This window comes from Hemitrygon akajei, chromosome 4, assembly GCF_048418815.1.
Source record: "Hemitrygon akajei chromosome 4, sHemAka1.3, whole genome shotgun sequence".
NCBI lineage: Eukaryota > Metazoa > Chordata > Chondrichthyes > Myliobatiformes > Dasyatidae > Hemitrygon > Hemitrygon akajei.
In genome coordinates, this window is record NC_133127.1 from 100,380,871 (window position 1) to 100,400,909 (window position 20,039).

At 43.2% G+C, this 20,039-nt stretch overlaps 1 protein-coding gene across 3 annotated transcripts in view; it reads left to right on the plus strand.

Annotated features, from left to right (window-relative positions):
* The window catches only part of sorcs2 (sortilin-related VPS10 domain containing receptor 2), an 893,773-nt gene extending 874,111 nt beyond the window's left edge, over positions 1-19,662 (plus strand). For all 3 annotated transcript variants that reach the window (XR_012098663.1, XM_073043099.1, XM_073043098.1), the window contains 2 exons: positions 5,894-6,051; positions 14,675-19,662. Coding sequence is in view for 2 of the 3 variants with exons in the window: in XM_073043099.1 (XP_072899200.1) it covers positions 5,894-6,051; positions 14,675-14,739 (223 nt within the window). In the remaining variant the exon portion in view is untranslated. The remainder of the gene's footprint in view (positions 1-5,893; positions 6,052-14,674) is intronic.
* The last annotated feature ends 377 nt before the right edge of the window (positions 19,663-20,039 follow it).

Here is a 20,039-nt window from a genome sequence, read left to right on the forward strand (position 1 = left end):
CTCCTACCAATTAGCCAATACTCTAACTATGTCCAAACAAGAGAAAATCTGCAGATGCTGATAATCTGAGCGGCTGACACAGAATGCCAGAGGAGCTCAGCAGGCCAGGCAGCATCCATGGAGAAAAGTACAGTCAATGTTTCGGGCCGAGACTCTTTGACAGGACTGGTGAGGAAAAGCTGAGGAATAGATTTAAAAGGTGGGAGGAGGGAAAGAGAAACACAAGATGATAGGTGAAACCAGGCAGGGGAGGGATGAAGAGCTGGGAAGTTGATTGGTGATAGAGGTGGAAACCATGGAAGAAAGGAAAGGGGGGAGGAGCACCAGAGGAGGTGATGAGCAGACAAGGAGATGAGGTGAGAGAAGGAAAAGGGAATGGGAAATGGTGAGGGAGGGAAAAGGGGATGGGAAATGGTGAGGGAGGGAAAAGGGGATGGGGAATGGTGAGAGAGGGAAAAGGGGATGGGGAATGGTGAGAGAGGGAAAGGGGATGGGAAATGGTGAGGGAGGGAAAGGGGATGGGAAATGGTGAGGGAGGGAAAAGGGGATGGGAAATGGTGAGAGAGGGAAAGGGGATGGGAAATGGTGAGGGAGGGAAAAGGGGATGGGAAATGGTGAAGGAGGGAAAAGGAGATGGGGAATGGTGAGAGAAGGAAAAGGGGATGGGAAATGGTGAGGGAGGGAAAAGGGGATGGGGAATGATGAGAGAGGGAAAAGGGGATGGGAAATGGTGAGAGAGGGAAAAGGGGATGGGAAATGGTGAGAAAGGGAAAAGGGGATGGGGAATGATGAGAGAGGGAAAAGGGGATGGGAAATGGTGAGAGAGGGAAAAGGGGATGGGAAATGGTGAGAAAGGGAAAAGGGGATGGGAAATGGTGAGAGAGGGAAAAGGGGATGGAAATCGTGAGAGAGGGAAAGGGGATGGGAAATGGTGAGGGAGGGAAAAGGGGATGGAAATCGTGAGAGAGGGAAAGGGGATGGGAAATGGTGAGGGAGGGAAAAGGGGATGGAAATCGTGAGAGAGGGAAAGGGGATGGGAAATGGTGAGAGAGGGAAAGGGGATGGGGAATGATGAGAGAGGGAAAAGGGGATGGGAAATGGTGAGAGAGGGAAAAGGGGATGGGAAATGGTGAGAAAAGGAAAAGGGGATGGGGAATGATGAGAGAGGGAAAAGGGGATGGAGAATGGTGAAAGAGGGAAAAGGGGATGGAGAATGGTGAAAGAGGGAAAAGGGGATGGGAAATGGTGAGAAAGGGAAAAGGGGATGGGGAATGATGAGAGAGGGAAAAGGGGATGGAGAATGGTGAGGGAGGGAAAAGGGGATGGGAAATGGTGAGAAAGGAACATGGGGGAATTACTGGAAATTTGAGAAATCAATGTTCATGCCATCAGATTGGAGGGTACCCAAACAGAATACAGGGTGTTGTTCCTCCAGCCAGTGCGTGGCCTCATCATGACAGTGGACGGACGGAGCATACATGTTCAGCATAGTGGTCTCCCAATCTATGTCAGGTCTCAATGGAAGGCCACATCTGGAGCACTGGACACAGTATATGACTCCAACAGACTCACAGGTGAAATGTCTCCTCACCTGGAAGGATTGTTTAGGGCCCTGAGGTAGTGAGGGAGGAGTTGTAGGGGGAGGTGTAGCACTTGTTGTGCTTACAAGGATAAGTGCCAGGAGGGAGACCAGTGGGGAGGGACAAATGAACAAGGGAGTCCCTCCGGAAAGCAGAAAGTGGGGAGGGGGGGGGGGGAGGGAAAGATGTGTTTGGTGGTGGGATCCCATTGGAGGTGGCAGATGTTTTGGAGAATTATGTGCTGGACACAGAGCCTGATGGGGTGGTAGGTGAGGACAAGAGGAACCCTATCCCTGGTAAGGTGGTGGTAGGATGGGGTAAGAACACTCATGCATGATGTGCATGAAATCTCTTACTTCCATTTCATGCACGTCTGCTCTTGTGATGGCCACAACATTATACCTGACAATTTGTGATAGTGCAATAAGATCATCCACTTTATTTCGTATACTTCATGCATCGAGATATAACACTTTGAATACTGTATTTGCTCTTCGTTTTGATTATACATCCCTAATGCACTGATACCCTGCTGGCTGCCATTTTGTCCTATCATCTGCCTGCCCGTTCTGACAGCCTGACTGCTCATTATCTTCGATTTTTTACCATCCGTCTTATCCTGAGTCCCTTCACTCTGTTCCCATCCCCCTGTCAAATTAGTTTAAACCCTCCCCAACAGCTCTAACAAACCTGCCTACAAGAATATTGGTTCCCCTCAGGTTTAGGTCATACCTCCCCCAGGAGATATCCCAATGATCCAAGAACCTGAAGCCCTGCCCCCTGCACCAGCTTCTCAGCAACGCCAAACCATCCTGTTTCTACTCTCACTGACGCGTGGCACAGGCAGCAAGATTATGTAAATGGCATAGGTTATTATGCCACCATGTGATACGTATGTGCCTTGCTAAAAGGAAAAAACAAAACTACGACCCATTCTCCTGGATTTCTTTTCAATTAGCTTTATGTTTTATAGTTACAGAACTACACCCTGCTTCTCACCTTTCTACCTAGCTCTCTAAATTCTCTTTTCAGGACCTCTTCGCTTTTCCTTCTTCTATCATTGGTACCGATATGTAACAAGACATCTGAGTGGTCTCCCTCCCACTTCAAAATGCCTGAGGCGTCCATGACCCTGGCAACATACCATTCGGGTGTCCCGTTCATGTCCACAGGATCTCCTGTCTGTTTCCATTATTGAGTCCCCTATCACTATCATTCCCCTCTTCTCCCTCTTTCCCTTCTGCACTACGGACCCATGCTCAGTGCCACTAACCCGATCTCCATGGCATTCCCCTGGGATGTCAGCCCCCACAACAGTATCCAAAACGGTATACGTACTGTTGAGAGGAATGGCCACAGGGCTGCTCTGCACTGGCTGCCTATTCACATTTCCATTTCTCCTGACGGTCACCCATCTACTCGTCCCTTGCAACTTCGGGGTGACTACTTCCCTGTAACTCTGATCGATGATCTCCTCACTCTCCCGTACAAGCTGAAGGTCATCCAGCTGCTGCTCTAGATCCCTAACATGGTCTTCAAGGAGCTGCAGCTGGATGCACTTCATGCAGATGTGGTTTCCTGGGAGAGTCTGGGTCTCCCAGGACTCCAGCGCCTGGCATGAACACAGAACAGCTATTTACTACACTAAGCACAGCAAAAGAGAGAGAAAAATGGAGCCTTAACAGATACTTACCCAGATCCAACGACTCTTCCAAGCAGAAGCCTCCTTTAAGCCAAAGCCTGACTCTTCTATTCTCACACTGGCCTACTCCCAACAGTGGCCTTGTCCCTTTAAACAAGCATCCACTTGATAACTTTTTAGATCTTTTTAGCCTTTCATCACAACTGGAAAAGTGAAAACGCAAATATGTTTGAAGTTGTAGGGTGTAGTTCTGTAACTATAAGACATAAAGCTAATTGAAAAGAAATCCAGGAGAATGGGTTGTAGTTTTGTTTTTTCCTTTTAGCAAGGCACATACGTATCACATGGTGGCATAATAACCTATGCCATTTACATAATTTTGCATATAACCCTAATGTGTTACATAAACCACAAAAATGCTTAGTCAAACAATATATTTACAATATTACTCAAATATTAAAATAGACAAGAGAGAAGGAAAGGATACAGGTGAAAATCACCCATTTGAAAGAAAAATCGTTGATCTTTCTGGGGAAATGCCAATAAATTATGATGAATTTGGGTAGTAAACAGTTGTCTCTCTACCTTGTCGTCTCATTTCTGTTTATCAACAGTACTGTAGCAAGGATGAAATGCTGAGGATGTATAAGGCACTGGTAAGGCCTCGCTTGGAATATTGTCAACAATTTTGAGCTCCTTATCTGAGAAAGGATGTGCAGACATTGGAGAAGGTCCAGAGGAGGTTCACGAAAATGATTCAGGGAATAAAGGGTTACCATATGAGGACTGATTGAAGGCTCTCAGCCTGTATTCCATGGAACCTATCAAATGTTGAAAGTCCTCAGTAGAGTGGATGTAAAGAGGGTGTTTCCTATGATGTAGGGGAGTCTAGGACCAGACGGCACAGCCTCAGAGTAGAGAGATCTCCATTTAGAATGAAGAGGAATTTCTTAGCCAGAGAGTAGTGAATCTGTGGAATTCACTGCCACAGGTGACTGTGAAGGCGAGTCAATGAATGTGACAGAGTTTGATGGATTCTTGATTATTCAGGGAATGAAGGGTTCGGGGAGAAGGCAGGAGATCGGAGCTGAGAGGGAAATTGATCAGCCATGATCAAATGGCAGAGCAGATTCAATGAGCCAGATGGCCTAACTCTGCTCCTAATATCTAATGGTCTTATAGCTTAGGGCAGTAGTGATTAACAGGCATACTGCAGACATGGGTGGCACCAACAAGCTTTCTGTTACCTGGACAATCTTGGAAACACACTATCACAAATGTCCCTCTGTTCTCATCACCTCTCCCTCACTCTAACCTAAAAAACACTTCTTGCTTTTTCCAATTCTATAGAAAGGTCATGAACCTGAGGAGTTAACTTCATTTCTTTTTGCCCAGATTCCACCCTATCTTTTGAAGGTTTATCGCAGTGTTTGAAACTTTCCCAAGTGTTCTGCTTTCAACTCACTCTCTCACAAATATCTGGTTCCTGCTTCCCTAAAGAAAATGAGAATCTCAAAATGATACAGCACAGAAACAGGCTCTTTGGCCGCTCAAACCCACCCAACCATCTACACTATTCTTATTTACCAGCACTTCACATACTTTTCTTTGACATTTCAAATGCTCATCTAATTGTTTCGTCAAAAAGGGAACACCTGCCTGCGCCACCATCTCAAGCATTGAGATCTTTACAACCAAAATAACGAGAACCAAAATGTTGGGCACCATCACCGTCAAGCTTCCCTGCAAGCCCAACTCCAACGTGGCTCTGAGATCCACCACCATTGCTGGGTCAAATTCCAGGAGAGAATTTGTTGCTATCATTGCTGTAGCAACAGCAGTTGTTCATAAAATGGTACTCTTTCTCCTTCTCAAGAATAATTCTGTATATCTGAGTAATAAATATGACCCTGCATGCTATAACCATTTACCAAAACAAATAAAAATTGTTTCTCAATATTACAGCATGGCACAGTACCAGCGACCTGTGTTCAATTCCTGCTGCTGCTTGTAAAGAGTTTGTACATTCTCCCCGTGACTGCTCTGGTTTCCTCCCACAGTCCAAAGAAGTACTGGTTGGTGGGTTAACTGGTGGTTGTAAGTTGTCCTGTGATTACACTAGGATTAGATTGAGGGCTGCTGGGCGGCACAGTTCAAAGGGCCGAAAGCACCTGTTCCACTCTGAATGTCAGTAGGTAAAGAGGTACAATAATAATTAACATTTTAAAGGCACATATTTTACTAATATGACATGTATAACAAGAAGACATCACTTTGATTCCATGTTTTAGTGGTTTTTAATGCCTAGGTTGAAATGACTTTGCCTTTATTTTCCCAGCTCCAACAGTGCCACTGCACTATACTTCCATTTTGTACACATTCAGTAAAATTATGCATGAATTAAAATAGATCTAGACCTGTATCTTATCAAAAAATAAGTGTTTTAAAGAATCTCACAATATTTACTGTTATTAGTAAAACTTCAAAACAACACTTTGCGTGTTTTTTTGCTATCATTTAATAGAGTAAGAAAATCAGGGAGAGTGTACAATATGGCCTCCTAATGGTTAAGACAGGCCACTGATCATGGAGTCAAAGTATTAACTCTTTAACATTAAACAAACGGCACGCAGATTTAGAACAGTAAATACATTATTACCTTGTGTTACAGGAGGATACCTGGGCGGAACGTTTATGCTCAAATGCATAATGAAAAGGAGCAGGAAATGACTAGTCCTGTCAATCACAGTGAAGACACACAGAACATCATCCAAGGGGAAGAATATATTGATGATGATTTGGATTCCCAGATGCTAGGTATCGGAAGAGGTAGCCTGATCTTTTTCCAATTTTTCCTATGTAAAAGTGACAATGTATTACATTCTCTCTATAAAACTGATAGCACCGTCCAAACCTGTGTGAATACGGAAAATGCTTTCAGTCACGCATTGCTCCTTCACAAGGTGTCCTTGACATCGAAAGCAGAATAAACTCAATATTATAACATGCTCTACATCTATTAATCATTTTCCACCATAAAACCATCATAAGTAGTTTTGATGAGGTTTAACAAACTGTTTATATTGTATCAAATCATAACTTTGTCAAACAATGTTCACCCCCTGATAACTATTGGCATTTTTTTAGTATTCTATAAATGTCATTTTCTCCAGTTCATAACTTTAAACGTTCTATGGACTTTCATGATGATCAAAGTTAGCTTTATTTTTTGAAGATTCAAGTGAATCTTTCATTTTCTTTGGGGATTCCATAGACGTGTCCAATTTGTTTTTCATCCCTAAGGTTTTAACAGTGTTTTATACTTTCTGTTTAATGGCTTAATTATTTAATTGTTGTCATCAGCACTGTCCCCCTTTACATGGGATCAATTGAATGTCTTGCAAAAATCAAATCCACTGCTGGGTTGACCTTGGTGGATAGCCTTCCCTTTACATGGGCAGTCTGTAAAGTCTGGTGTAAATCTCATCAATATTTGGAACCAAGTTAAGCTGTATTAAACTATAGACTGACACGCAGCAGGAGTAAATCATCTGGCTCCCAAACAATACTACATTTCAAAATCCGAGCAGCACACACAAAGTGCCGGAGGAACTCAGCAGGCCAGGCAGCATCTATGGAGAAGAGTACAGTCATTGTTTTAGGCTGAGACCCTTCTGTTGAGGGTGAACCTTCTGTGGATGTGGCCTGCTGAGTTCCTCCAGCATTTTGCGTGTGTTGCTCAGATTTCCAGTGTCTGCAGATTTTCTCTTGTTTGTGTTTTCAAAATCAGCTTCAGATTTAATATCACTGGCATATGTGGTGAAATTTGTTGATTTTGCAGAAGCAGTACAACGCAATACATGATAAATGAAAAATCATGAATTGCAGCAAGAATGTATATATGGAAACAAAAAAGTAATGAGGTAGTGTTCACGGGTTCAGTGTCCATTCAGAAATTGGATGGCAGAGGGGGGAAGAAGCTGTTGCTGAATTTTTGAGTGTGTGCCTTCAGGCTCCTGTACCTCTTTCCTGATGGTAGCAATGAGAACAGGGCATGTCCTGGGTGATGGGGATCCTTAGTGATGGATGCTGCCTTTCTGAGGCACCGCTCTTTGAAGAAGTCCTGGATACTATGAAGTCTAGTACCCATGATGGAGCTGATTGTTTTCAACTCTCTACAGCTTACTTCGATCCTGTGCAGTAGAACCCCCCCACACCCCCAACACTAGACAGTGATGCAGCCAGTTGACTTTGTTCCAATCTCCTGTTCTTTATCAATTGTTTTCATTTTTCTCTTTATGTAGTTATTCAATTCCTTTTCAGAAGTTAGTGTGGGATCTACTACCACTTCCCATTGAAACAGTGCATTTCAACCACAAGAAACTTGTGTGTAGGGGGGATAAACCTTCATGATGATCTCATGTCATTTACCAATTGCCTCAATTTCTCTCTGGTCACCAAGCCAGCAATCATGATTATATGGGAATCCCTATCAAAGTTTGTCTTTATTTACCCACATGTGAAGAATAGAGTGTTCATACTCTCGACATCCTCAAAATCCTTCACCCTTGCTATCATGCAAATAAATCTCTTCAACACACTCTCTCTAAGGTCTTGCCTTCTTTCCTGAAGGAACATGTTGAGAGTGAGATGGTGTTGCTGTTTATATTTTCCTGAAGTCTCTGGGGCTCCACGCTCCACAAAAACCCAGAAAGAGACTTCTTTTGGATGAAACAGCAGTAAGTTTTGAAACTGCAGATTGAGATCAGGCTGCATTGTAAGAAGCCACACACTTATGCAGGAAACATTGCAACTTTGATCCCAAGTAGGCACTAGAAAAAGTTTGTTCTGTTAGGATAACACTACTGCTACAGACCACTTCAAAGATGGTGCAGTGACTGAGATGGGAAATCCATAGGTACTTTTGGACGATAAACATTGTTTAGTCAGTGGAAATTTGGTCACAGCCAGTTAGGGAAACAGTGTCGGGTACTGTGGTTGATTTATGTGAACCAGGAGTTTTTTATATTCGATCTTGCAGCTGTGAAGTGTAAACTCAGTATGTATAACAGATGGCATTCACTCATGTTCTTTGGAGCAGGGAGTCTGCCATCTGTATTTGTTCTGCCCTGTATGTGATTTTTGGATCACAATGTGGTTCCCTGATAAATATTCTTTGAAGTGGCCTTGCAAGCCTCTTGAACCATGCTGAATTGATCATACTGAATTGCACAGGATAATTTCTTTCAATTCAAGAACAACTGGAAGCTTCCAGTGGCATTTGTGTTGTTTTATCAATCTCTTTACTTAAATCCAAATTTTAGTGCTTGCTGAATACAAAGCATGGTTTTGCTTGCTAGCATTCTCCTTTGGAATCTCATCTGACACTACTGAGTGACTGCTGCATTATCACCAGTGCTGTATTTCACATGGAACTGAAACTAACACACTTCGCTAAGGAGTCAGTAGTGTGGAGAAAGGACAGATGGGTGCTGCCTCTCACCTGTTTAGCAAACATGTTCGTAGGGGAGTTGGTGTTAAAATATTCACGAATTACCTGATTTTGCTTCCAAATTCTGTAATTCCAAACAACATCTGACAAGTGGTAATACAAGAAAGTTACTGCATGGTTAGAGCATTGGCTGATTGGTAGGAGGGGGTGAATGGGAATAAAAGGATCTTTTCTGGTCGGCTGTCAGTGATGATTGGTGTTCTGCAGGGGTCTATGTTGGCACCACTTCTCTTTTATGCTGTATATCAATGATTTAGAAGATGGAATAGATGGCTTTGTTGCTAAATTTGCAGATGATATTGGTGGAGGGGCAGGTAGTGTTGAGGAAACAGGTAGACTGCAGAAGGACTTAGACAAATTAGGAGAATGGGCAAGAAAGTAGCAAATAAAAAACAATGTTGGAAAATGCATGGTCATACACTTTGGTAGAAGAAATAAATGGTGCAGATTATTTTCAAACAGGGAGAAAATCCAGAAATCTGAGATGCAGAGGGACTTGGGGGTCCTTGTGCAGAACACCCTAAAGGTTAACATGCAGTTTGAGTCAGTGGTGAGGAAGGTAAATGCAATTTTAGCATTCATTTCAATAGGTCTAGAATACAAGAGCAGAGATGTGATGCTGAGGCCTCACCTTGAGTATTGTGAACAGTTTTGGGCTGCTTATCTAAGGAAAGATGTGCTGGCATTGGAGAGGGTCCAGAGCATGTTCACAAGAATGATATCAGGAATAAGAGGGTTATCATATGAGGAGTGTTTGATAGCTCTGGGTCTGTAGTCACTGGAATTTAGAAGGATGAGGGGTGATCTCATTAAAATCTTTTGAATGTTGAAAGGGCTAGACAGAGTAAATGTGGAAAAGATGTTTCCCATGGTGAGGGAGTTTAGGACAAGAGGGCACAGCCTCAGGATAGAGGAGCATCCATTTAAAACGGAGATGTGGAGAAATTTCTTTAGCCAAAGTGTGGTAAATTTGTTACCACAGGCATCTGTGGAGGCCAGGTCATTGGGTGTATTCAAGGCGGACATTGTTTGGACATGGCATCAAAGGTTATGGGGAGAAGGCTGGGGAGTGGTGCTGAGGGGGAAAAAAGGATCAGCCATGATTGAATGGTGGAGCAGACACAAAGGGCCAAATGGCCTAATTCTGCTGCTATGTCTTATAAGACCATAAGACATAGGAGCAAAATTAGGCCATTCAGCCCATCAAGTCTGCTCTGCCATTCCATCATAGCTGATCCTGGATCCCACTCAACCCTTATTATAAAAATAAGTATCCTACGTGTATAGGCACCTGCAATCATGCGAGGCCCTTGAGAGGTATAGAGGCGCAGAAAAAAACTTCAGAAGGTAATGAAGAGGGCAAAAAAGAGGTCATGTAATATTCATGACAGGTAGATTAATGATAATCCTCAGGCATTCTGTAAACATTACAGGAGCAAGGGGACAGTTAAGGAACCAAGATGAAAGGAACAAGCCAGTCCTTACACTGGCTCGTCACCGTACACATCATCATCACCGTACACATCATCATCACCGTACACTGGTTCATCACCGTACACATCATCATCACCGTACACTGGTTCATCACCGTACACATCATCATCACCGTACACTGGTTCATCACCGTACACATCATCATCACCGTACACTGGTTCGTCACCGTACACATCATCATCACCGTACACTGGCTTGTCACCGTACACATCATCATCACCGTACACTGGTTCGTCACCGTACACATCATCATCACGGTACACATCATCATCACCGTACACATCATCATCACCGTACACTGGTTCATCACCGTACACATCATCATCACCGTACACTGGTTCATCACCGTACACATCATCATCACCGTACACTGGTTCGTCACCGTACACATCATCATCACCGTACACTGGCTTGTCACCGTACACATCATCATCACCGTACACTGGTTCGTCACCGTACACATCATCATCACCGTACACATCATCATCACCGTACACTGGTTCATCACCGTACACATCATCATCACCGTACACTGGTTCGTCACCGTACACATCATCATCACCGTACACTGGTTCATCACCGTACACATCATCATCACCGTACACATCATCATCACCGTACACTGGTTCATCACCGTACACATCATCATCACCGTACACTGGTTCGTCACCGTACACATCATCATCACCGTACACTGGTTCATCACCGTACACATCATCATCACCGTACACTGGTTCGTCACCGTACACATCATCATCACCGTACACTGGTTCGTCACCGTACACATCATCATCACCGTACACTGGTTCGTCACCGTACACATCATCATCACCGTACACTGGTTCATCACCGTACACATCATCATCACCGTACACTGGTTCGTCACCGTACACATCATCATCACCATACACTGGTTCATCACCGCACACATCATCATCACCGTACACTGGTTCATCACCGTACACATCATCATCACCGTACACTGGTTCATCACCGTACACATCATCATCACCGTACACTGGTTCGTCACCATACACATCATCATCACCGTACACTGGCTTGTCACCGTACACATCATCATCACCGTACACTGGTTCGTCACCGCACACTGCCTCATCACCGTACACATCATCATCACCGTACACATCATCATCACCGTACACTGGCTCGTCACCGCACACATCATCATCACCGTACATATCAACATCACCGTACACTGGTTCGTCACCGCACACTGCCTCATCACCGTACACATCATCATCACCATACACTGGTTCATCACCGCACACATCATCATCACCGTACACTGGTTCATCACCGTACACATCATCATCACCGTACACTGGTTCATCACCGTACACATCATCATCACCGTACACTGGTTCGTCACCATACACATCATCATCACCGTACACTGGCTTGTCACCGTACACATCATCATCACCGTACACTGGTTCGTCACCGCACACTGCCTCATCACCGTACACATCATCATCACCGTACACATCATCATCACCGTACACTGGCTCGTCACCGCACACATCATCATCACCGTACATATCAACATCACCGTACACTGGTTCGTCACCGCACACATCATCATCACCGTACACTGGTTCATCACCGTACACATCATCATCACCGTACACATCATCATCACCGTACACTGGCTCGTCACCGTACACATCATCACCACCGTACACTGGTTCATCACCGTACACATCATCATCACCGTACACTGGTTCATCACCGTACACATCATCATCACCGTACACTGGTTCGTCACCGTTCACTGGCTCATCATCGTACACTGGCTCATCACCGTACACATCATCATCACCGTACACATCATCATCACCGTACACTGGCTCGTCACCGTCCACATCATCATCACCGTACACATCATCATCACCGTACACTGGTTCGTCACCGTACACATCATCATCACCGTACACTGGCTCGTCACCGTACACTGGTTCATCACCGTACACATTATCATCACCGTACACTGGTTCGTCACCGTACACATCATCATCACCGTACACTGGCTCGTCACCGTACACTGGTTCATCACCGTACACTGGCTCGTCACCGTACACATCATCATCACCGTACACTGGTTCATCACCGTACACATCAACATCACCGTACACTGGTTCATCACCGTACACATCATCATCACCGTGCACTGGTTCATCACCGCACACATCATCATCACCGCACACTGGTTCATCACCGTACACTGGTTCATCACCGTACACATCATCATCACCGTACACTGGTTCATCACCGTACACTGGTTCATCACCGTACACATCATCATCACCGTACACTGGCTCGTCACCGTACACATCATCATCACCGTACACATCATCATCACCGTACACTGGCTCATCACCGTACACTGGTTCGTCACCGTTCACTGGCTCATCACCGTACACTGGTTCATCACCGTACACATCATTGTCACCGTACACTGGTTCATCACCGTACACATCAACATCACCGTACACTGGTTCATCACCGTACACATCATCATCACCGTGCACTGGTTCATCACCGCACACATCATCATCACCGCACACTGGTTCATCACCGTACACATCATCATCACCGTACACATCATCATCACCGTACACTGGTTCGTCACCATACACTGGTTCATCACCGTACACATCATCATCACCGTACACTGGCTCGTCACCGTACACATCATCATCACCGTACACATCATCATCACCGTACACTGGCTCATCACCGTACACTGGTTCGTCACCGTTCACTGGCTCATCACCGTACACTGGTTCATCACCGTACACATCATTGTCACCGTACACTGGTTCGTCACCATACACTGGCTCGTCACCGCACACATCATCATCACCGTACACTGGTTCATCACCGTACACATCATTGTCACCGTACACTGGTTCGTCACCGTACACTGGCTCGTCACCGTACACATCATCATCACCGTACACTGGTTCGTCACCGTACACTGGCTCATCACCGTACACATCATCGTCACCGTACACTGGCTCGTCACCGTACACTGGCTCATCACCGTACACATCATCATCACCGTACACTGGTTCATCACCGTACACATCATCATCACCATACACTGGTTCGTCACCGTACACTGGCTCGTCACCGTACACATCATCATCACCGTACACATCATCATCACCGTACACTGGCTCGTCACCGTACACATCATCATCACCGTACACATCATCATCACCGTACACATCATCATCACCGTACACATCATCATCACCGTACACTGGTTCGTCACCGTACACATCATCATCACCGTACACTGGCTCGTCACCGTACACATCATCATCACCGTACACATCATCATCACCGTACACATCATCATCACCATACACTGGTTCGTCACCGTACACATCATCATCACCGTACACTGGCTTGTCACCGTACACATCATCATCACCGTACACATCATCATCACCGTACACATCATCATCACCATACACTGGTTCGTCACCGTACACATCATCATCACCGTACACTGGTTCGTCACCGTACACTGGCTCGTCACCGTACACTGGTTCGTCACCGTACACTGGCTCATCACCGTACACATCATCATCACCGTACACATCATCATCACCGTACACTGGTTTGTCACCGTACACATCATCATCACCGTACACATCAACATCACCGTACACATCATCATCACCGTACACTGGTTCATCACCGTACACTGGCTCGTCACCGTACACTGGCTCATCACCGTACACTGGTTCATCACCGTACACTGGCTCGTCACCGTACACTGGCTCATCACCGTACACTGGTTTGTCACCGTACACATCATCATCACCGTACACATCATCATCACCGTACACATCATCATCACTGTACACTGGTTCGTCACCGCACACATCATCATCACCGTACACTGGTTCGTCTCTGTACACATCATTGTCACCATACTCTGGCTGGTCACCATATGCAACCTTGAGATTCATTTTCTTGTAGGCATTCCAGGATAATAGAGAAATACAATTAAATTTATGTACAGCTACACATAAACAAATACTGTCAAACAACCAATGTGTAAAAGAAGGCAAATTTTACAAATCAAGTTCAGGACCAAAAGGTATAAAATTGATGTTCTTGATTCAGCAATTCTGACCTGCATTCACCTCTCTCCACATTTCCCCCTTGTCACTCTATCTCCCCAGGACTTTATTTTCTGCCTGCTTTTCCAGACTTGTCCATGAGCCAGATACTGCATCCGAGCTTCATCTTCCAGTGTAAATTTGTGGATCTGACACCCACTCGGGATATCCAATTTTCCGGTCTTTGCTTTATGCAAGAGTATTGAGTCCTGGAACAACTGCAGACATCAGGATTTGAAAATGCACTACTGATGACCGGAGCTCATTTATCTGTGTTTCTTTCCTGCAGGTGGACACTCTGCTGTAGTTCTCAGCATCGACTCCCGGGAAACACACAGTTATTTGAGGAGCTGATGTTTGCTCTGGATGATGGATTAAGACTCAGCTCCATTTTATTTTGTTCCTGGGATGAGAGGAAGTGAGGCGGTGAAATGAACTTCAGTGTGCTGATGGGACAATGGGCAATCTTGCCTCCAAGAATTACAAAGTCTCTAAGTATTAGTGTGTTAGAGACACTTTTACAGAGAGAATGGATTCACTAGTCAGACCCCTGAAGCTCTCACTGCCACGCCAAGACCTGTATCCTCCTGTGAATGAGTCCTGCCAGGAGGAAGAGCCCTGCCTTCAATAAGTTGCTGTCTGAGTCTCTCCCTTTCCCCCTCTTGCATTCTTTCTGAGAAAAGAAAATCATATTGCATAGTTTTTTCATGTTCCACTATTTCCATTCCACTCTAATGTTTTTACATCTAAATTAGTTTTTGAAGTGTTTTTATAAAGAAGTAAATATGTTGTTAATCCTTACTTAGATTGTCAATTTAATTATATCAAACAAGTAAGAGCAATTTTTATCTCCACCACCTTTAGAGAACCTGTCAATTAACAGGAAGAAAATTACACGTTTTCAATGGACTACCTTCCCAGATGAGACCTTTCACAACATTTAGCTCGTCAGTTTCTAGCTCATTCTTATGCTCTATTAATCATTCATGAATTTTAATTAATTCTCGTTAATTTCCACATTTTTTAAACTTTCCTTGAAATCTGCAAAAGCTGTTGAAAGATTTGTACTGATCGGTGCAAGAGCAGGAGATTGAGGCTCTCTGGAAGGCTCATTTCAAAGAGCTGCCACAGGCACGCTGGGCTGATGGACTCCTACTATTCTGTATGATCATGCTTTTGAAAATTGCAAGTGTTTGCTGACTACCCTTTGAATACTTTTTTTTAATTCACCATTTATAGTTGAGAAAAATAGAGATCTTGAATTGCCAGGTAAATAATTGGAAGTGAACATATAGGTAAAAAGAAAGTGCATTAGAATATTGGATAGCACCATTGTTATCATTCAAGGTGCTTAAAATGCAAATAGATTTGACTAGGACACAAGCAGTGAAGCTACTTTCCATTTGGGAGTTATCTAGAATGTGGTGTGTAGAAGTGAAATCAGCAAGTCTTTCACTCAGTGTGGAATGGACTCTGTGAGACAAATGGATCTCTCTAACAGAGACTCGTAGGTTTTATATGATAAGGATACAATGTGAACTGAATCAAGAGATCAAAACGGTTTTGAGGTTCATAATCAGACCTGAATGATAGAAAGGGGCCACGTGGTTGAATGACCCCTCTTGTTCCTAATTTTTCTATGCTGAGATGTGATACACCAGTGAAGCAGTTAATATGATCTTCTCTGATATTAACTGTATTAACATTTTTTATAGTGCTTTTCAAATTAATCCTCGCTGTTTGGTGAGTATGCAGTATACTGTAGACTGTTGCTAAAGGCAATAGTATTAAAAATAACCAAGCTTGAAGGGATCCCTGGGGGAATGTCCCATTATTTTCACTGTCAGCATATTTAAACATTGAAGGTGAAAATGAAAGGTGCTTTTCACCTGTTTGGGGATGTGCAGTTGTTAATATTAGTGTGTTGTCTAGTGTACTATCAGTTCTTGTGGCATTGAAAAATCTAGTCCAAAAGATCCTGCAGTGGAGCCTGTTTTATTTAACATTAATTATATGTGCATGTCCATCAATGATTGCTTCAACATCATATGCAGATTTCCATGTGTATTTGGGCTGAAATGGCTGGCCACCTGATATTCTTTCAATATGTCACTGTGTAGTTGTCTTTTCCTTTTTGTTTTGCCATGCCATTTTGTGACCCTTGTAGACCTACTAGCTGAAACGAGTGAAGAATATTGTTCACTTACATTTCTACATATTGTGTTATACCCTGCATTCCAACGACACTAACCATAGGGTTCACTTTTTGGTGCTAGACTTATTATGTTACTGTCCCTGTCTAAAAATGTCTTCCTGCGTTGCCTATTTTTGAATTATTGTACTTATTGCTAAATCTCCCTTCCTCCCTTGGGCATTTTCTGCTACTGCCCTGCCATGCCATGCCCTGCCATGCATTTTCTGCTCCCATTTAATCTACTATCCTTAATACACAGTAAATTTATTCACAGAAAATACAAAGAAACACAGTAGAATCAATGATAAACAGGCAGTGTGCAACAAGTTGTGCAAATACATAAAGGAAAAGCACAAACAAAATAATAATGATAAGTAGGCAATAAATATCAACAACATGAGATGAAGAGGTGAAGACAAGATGAGGGCTTGTGAAAGTGGAGTGAATGTGAACAGCTCTGTCTGTTGCAGTGCGGTATAGCATCAGAACCAGTAATTATATGTGACAACAGTTGGTTCAGCAGCATGTTTTTACTGAAGCCTGTCTACCCAGAAGTAGAGAAAATACAAGCATCCTGAAATAGAAGTGTCTGTTACATCAATCTTAGACATGCCTTGAGTGCTGTGTTTAAATAAACTTAGACTACCTTATTCTTCTCAATTGGTTGTTACTCCGGTAAGGTCTCTTTGCTCACAGTCATCTCTTTCAGTTAAGGAGAGTCCAAAGTTACAAAGAAGGGACTTCCTCATTGTGACATTAGTAGGACTAACTGGCCAAGAGCAAAATATTCAGCTGATGGAAATACTCAGCAGGTCAAGCAGCAACTACGAAATGAAAAATGAAAGTAATGTTTCAGGTGATAGTAAAAACTATCACCTTGGCTCACATGATGTCCATTCTTTCATTTGTTCCTTCCTCCACTTAGTCCTTCTCTGAGTTATCAAACATTGCTTATCTCTCCCTAAGTCAGTTGTCGACTTAATGAATGCGATTGGCTGAAAGGCTCTTTGGTCTGTCGTAGATTGCCCGGCTTTTGAAAATCCACAGTACTGAGTCTTTTAGAAACTTATTGATCGATGTCATGTGGATGTTAAACATGAGCTGTAAAAGGTACACTTTCAGATAGTTGATATAGGTCTGGGATAAGGCATCCTTGAAGTCTCTCTAGTCCTGTCTCAAAATGTGCTCTAACTTGATCCCATTCAGTTGGGGATCTCCTGTTGATGATGCTGGTAAAACCTCAACAAAGTTCAAAGTAAATTTTATTATCGAAGTAGGTATATGTCACTATATGCTGCCCAGAGACAAGAAGTAAAACAGCCAGAATGCAGGAATGACAGAAGTGTCCTCCCTCGATCAGTTGCATTCCTCTAGATAAAAATGTAGCACCAGGGTCTGCTTTCCCAAGGCTAAGGAGAGTGGGGTGGGGGGGGGCATCAGAACCCAGCTCTTGGTTGGATTACAGACGTGAGAAGTGGAGAGAGTGGGAGGCTTGTGGGAATAAGGGATTGCAGTCAGGGGGATGTGGGGGGTTGGGTGCCCTGAGATGAAAAGATCACCTGGAAGAAGAGGTAGGTGAAGGAAGCAGAACCGATAGCAAAGATGGTGGGAGTGTGGGGACAGACACAGAGTTATCCCGATGGTGGGAGTGTGGGGATGGACACTGAGTTAGCCTGGAGCAATGGGAATCCAGCATATAATTGAGTGTCTAGGTAGATACTGTGAATTGAAAATGATGTTGTCCAAGGGCAACCATCTTCCTTTCTCCCTGTAGTGTTCTGAAAGGAGGCTTGCTGAAGGAATGGTGCACACCCTGCTGTAGTAGCATCTGTGAGCACAAGGGTGACTTGGCCTAGATCCCCATTGAATTGTCTTACTAATATGCAACAACCAGAAATATTTCTCACTGCATTGACTTTGAGGAAAGAAGAACAAATTTTAATTGCATGACAATGGAAAAAAACACATTTGAATTTCTAGGCAGCGCTGCCCGGACTGCAGATATAGCAATGGGAATCAATTGGATATGGTGATATAGAGGTCAACAAGGTTTATTTTAAGCACTGTACATGATTAGTGCTGCCTTCTGAAAAGCTTACAAACCCGAATCTATTATTGTCACAGCATGGATTATCTGACATCAGCAGACAGTCCTGGGTATAAAATATTGTGAGTGACACTAACCTAAGGTGGTCTGGTTGTGTAACCAGTGTTTTTACCACTTGGCTCAATGTTGATGGTATCTGATATATTTGAAACCCTAGTTTAACCACCTAGTCCTTGTGACTGCAGTCTAATTTATCAAATTTCAGATGCATTCAGTGCATTTAAAACACAATCAGTCTTATTTTCCATTTGGCAACTGCAGATCTTGGTATATTACTTCTATAAGGGTGTTTGTAGGTGATTCAAATAATCAAGTGTTTAATAAAGAAGTTTAAAGATCAATTTTATTGCTAAATGCAGATGGTAAGTCACACTGGATCTTGCTATAAACATGGCCAAGTCATCATTATCAGTATAGGCAGTTAACTGAAAACATCCTAGTTACTTGTAGGTCATATTTAACATGTTCATATGGTGCACTCTGCAGTACAAGTGGTGACACTACACAGGAGACAGGTATGCCCACCAGTTGTACAATTGGCAAACTGACTGTTCTTTGTACATTGCCATTGTATATAATTTTCCCAGGTTAATTTTTTTTTGATGGTAATGGTAATATTTGTAGAATGCTAGACCTATTTGTTGCACAAATCAGTGATCTCCGTATATTTATTTGTTTGATGCTACTTATAATTATTAACAAAAATCTACAGTTTGATTGCACAGTGTAATTGGTCACTAACTGTTGTGTCTGTCTAATTTCAGTGCACATATATAAATGACTGGATGTGGTACCTATTTTGTTTAACGGGATCTTTTCAATCTTTATATTTTGATTAATGCATTGAGCACAATTAATTTTTTCAAGCTGTTGAGTTAAGCAACCTGCTGTGTATTCGAAAGCATTCAAAGGTATACTTTTCTGTGAAACTGAATGCACTTGCAATTTTGTTTAATAAACACACGAATCCAAATTACACTTTTGTTTGCTTTTTATTATGGAATTTATGGTGTTTCTCCTTAAGAACATTTAATACAGAAATCAAAAAGACTTGTATTCTGTGCAGACATATATTCCTTCCAGTTACCTAAATAATCAATAAATATACACCTGCTGTTTGACAGTAAATATACCTGTACATTTAACATGTAGTTCTTAGAGTATCTTTGCTATTGGAAGTAAAGGGTACTGAATGATTTTAATAGTCTTTGGTCTATTGGGGCAGTACGGTAATTAGCACAATGCTTTACAGTACCAGTGACCCGGGTTCAATTCCCACCACTGGCTGAAAGGCGTTTGTATATTCTTTCCATGACTGCACAGGTTTCCGCTGGGTGCTCTGGTTTCCTCCAA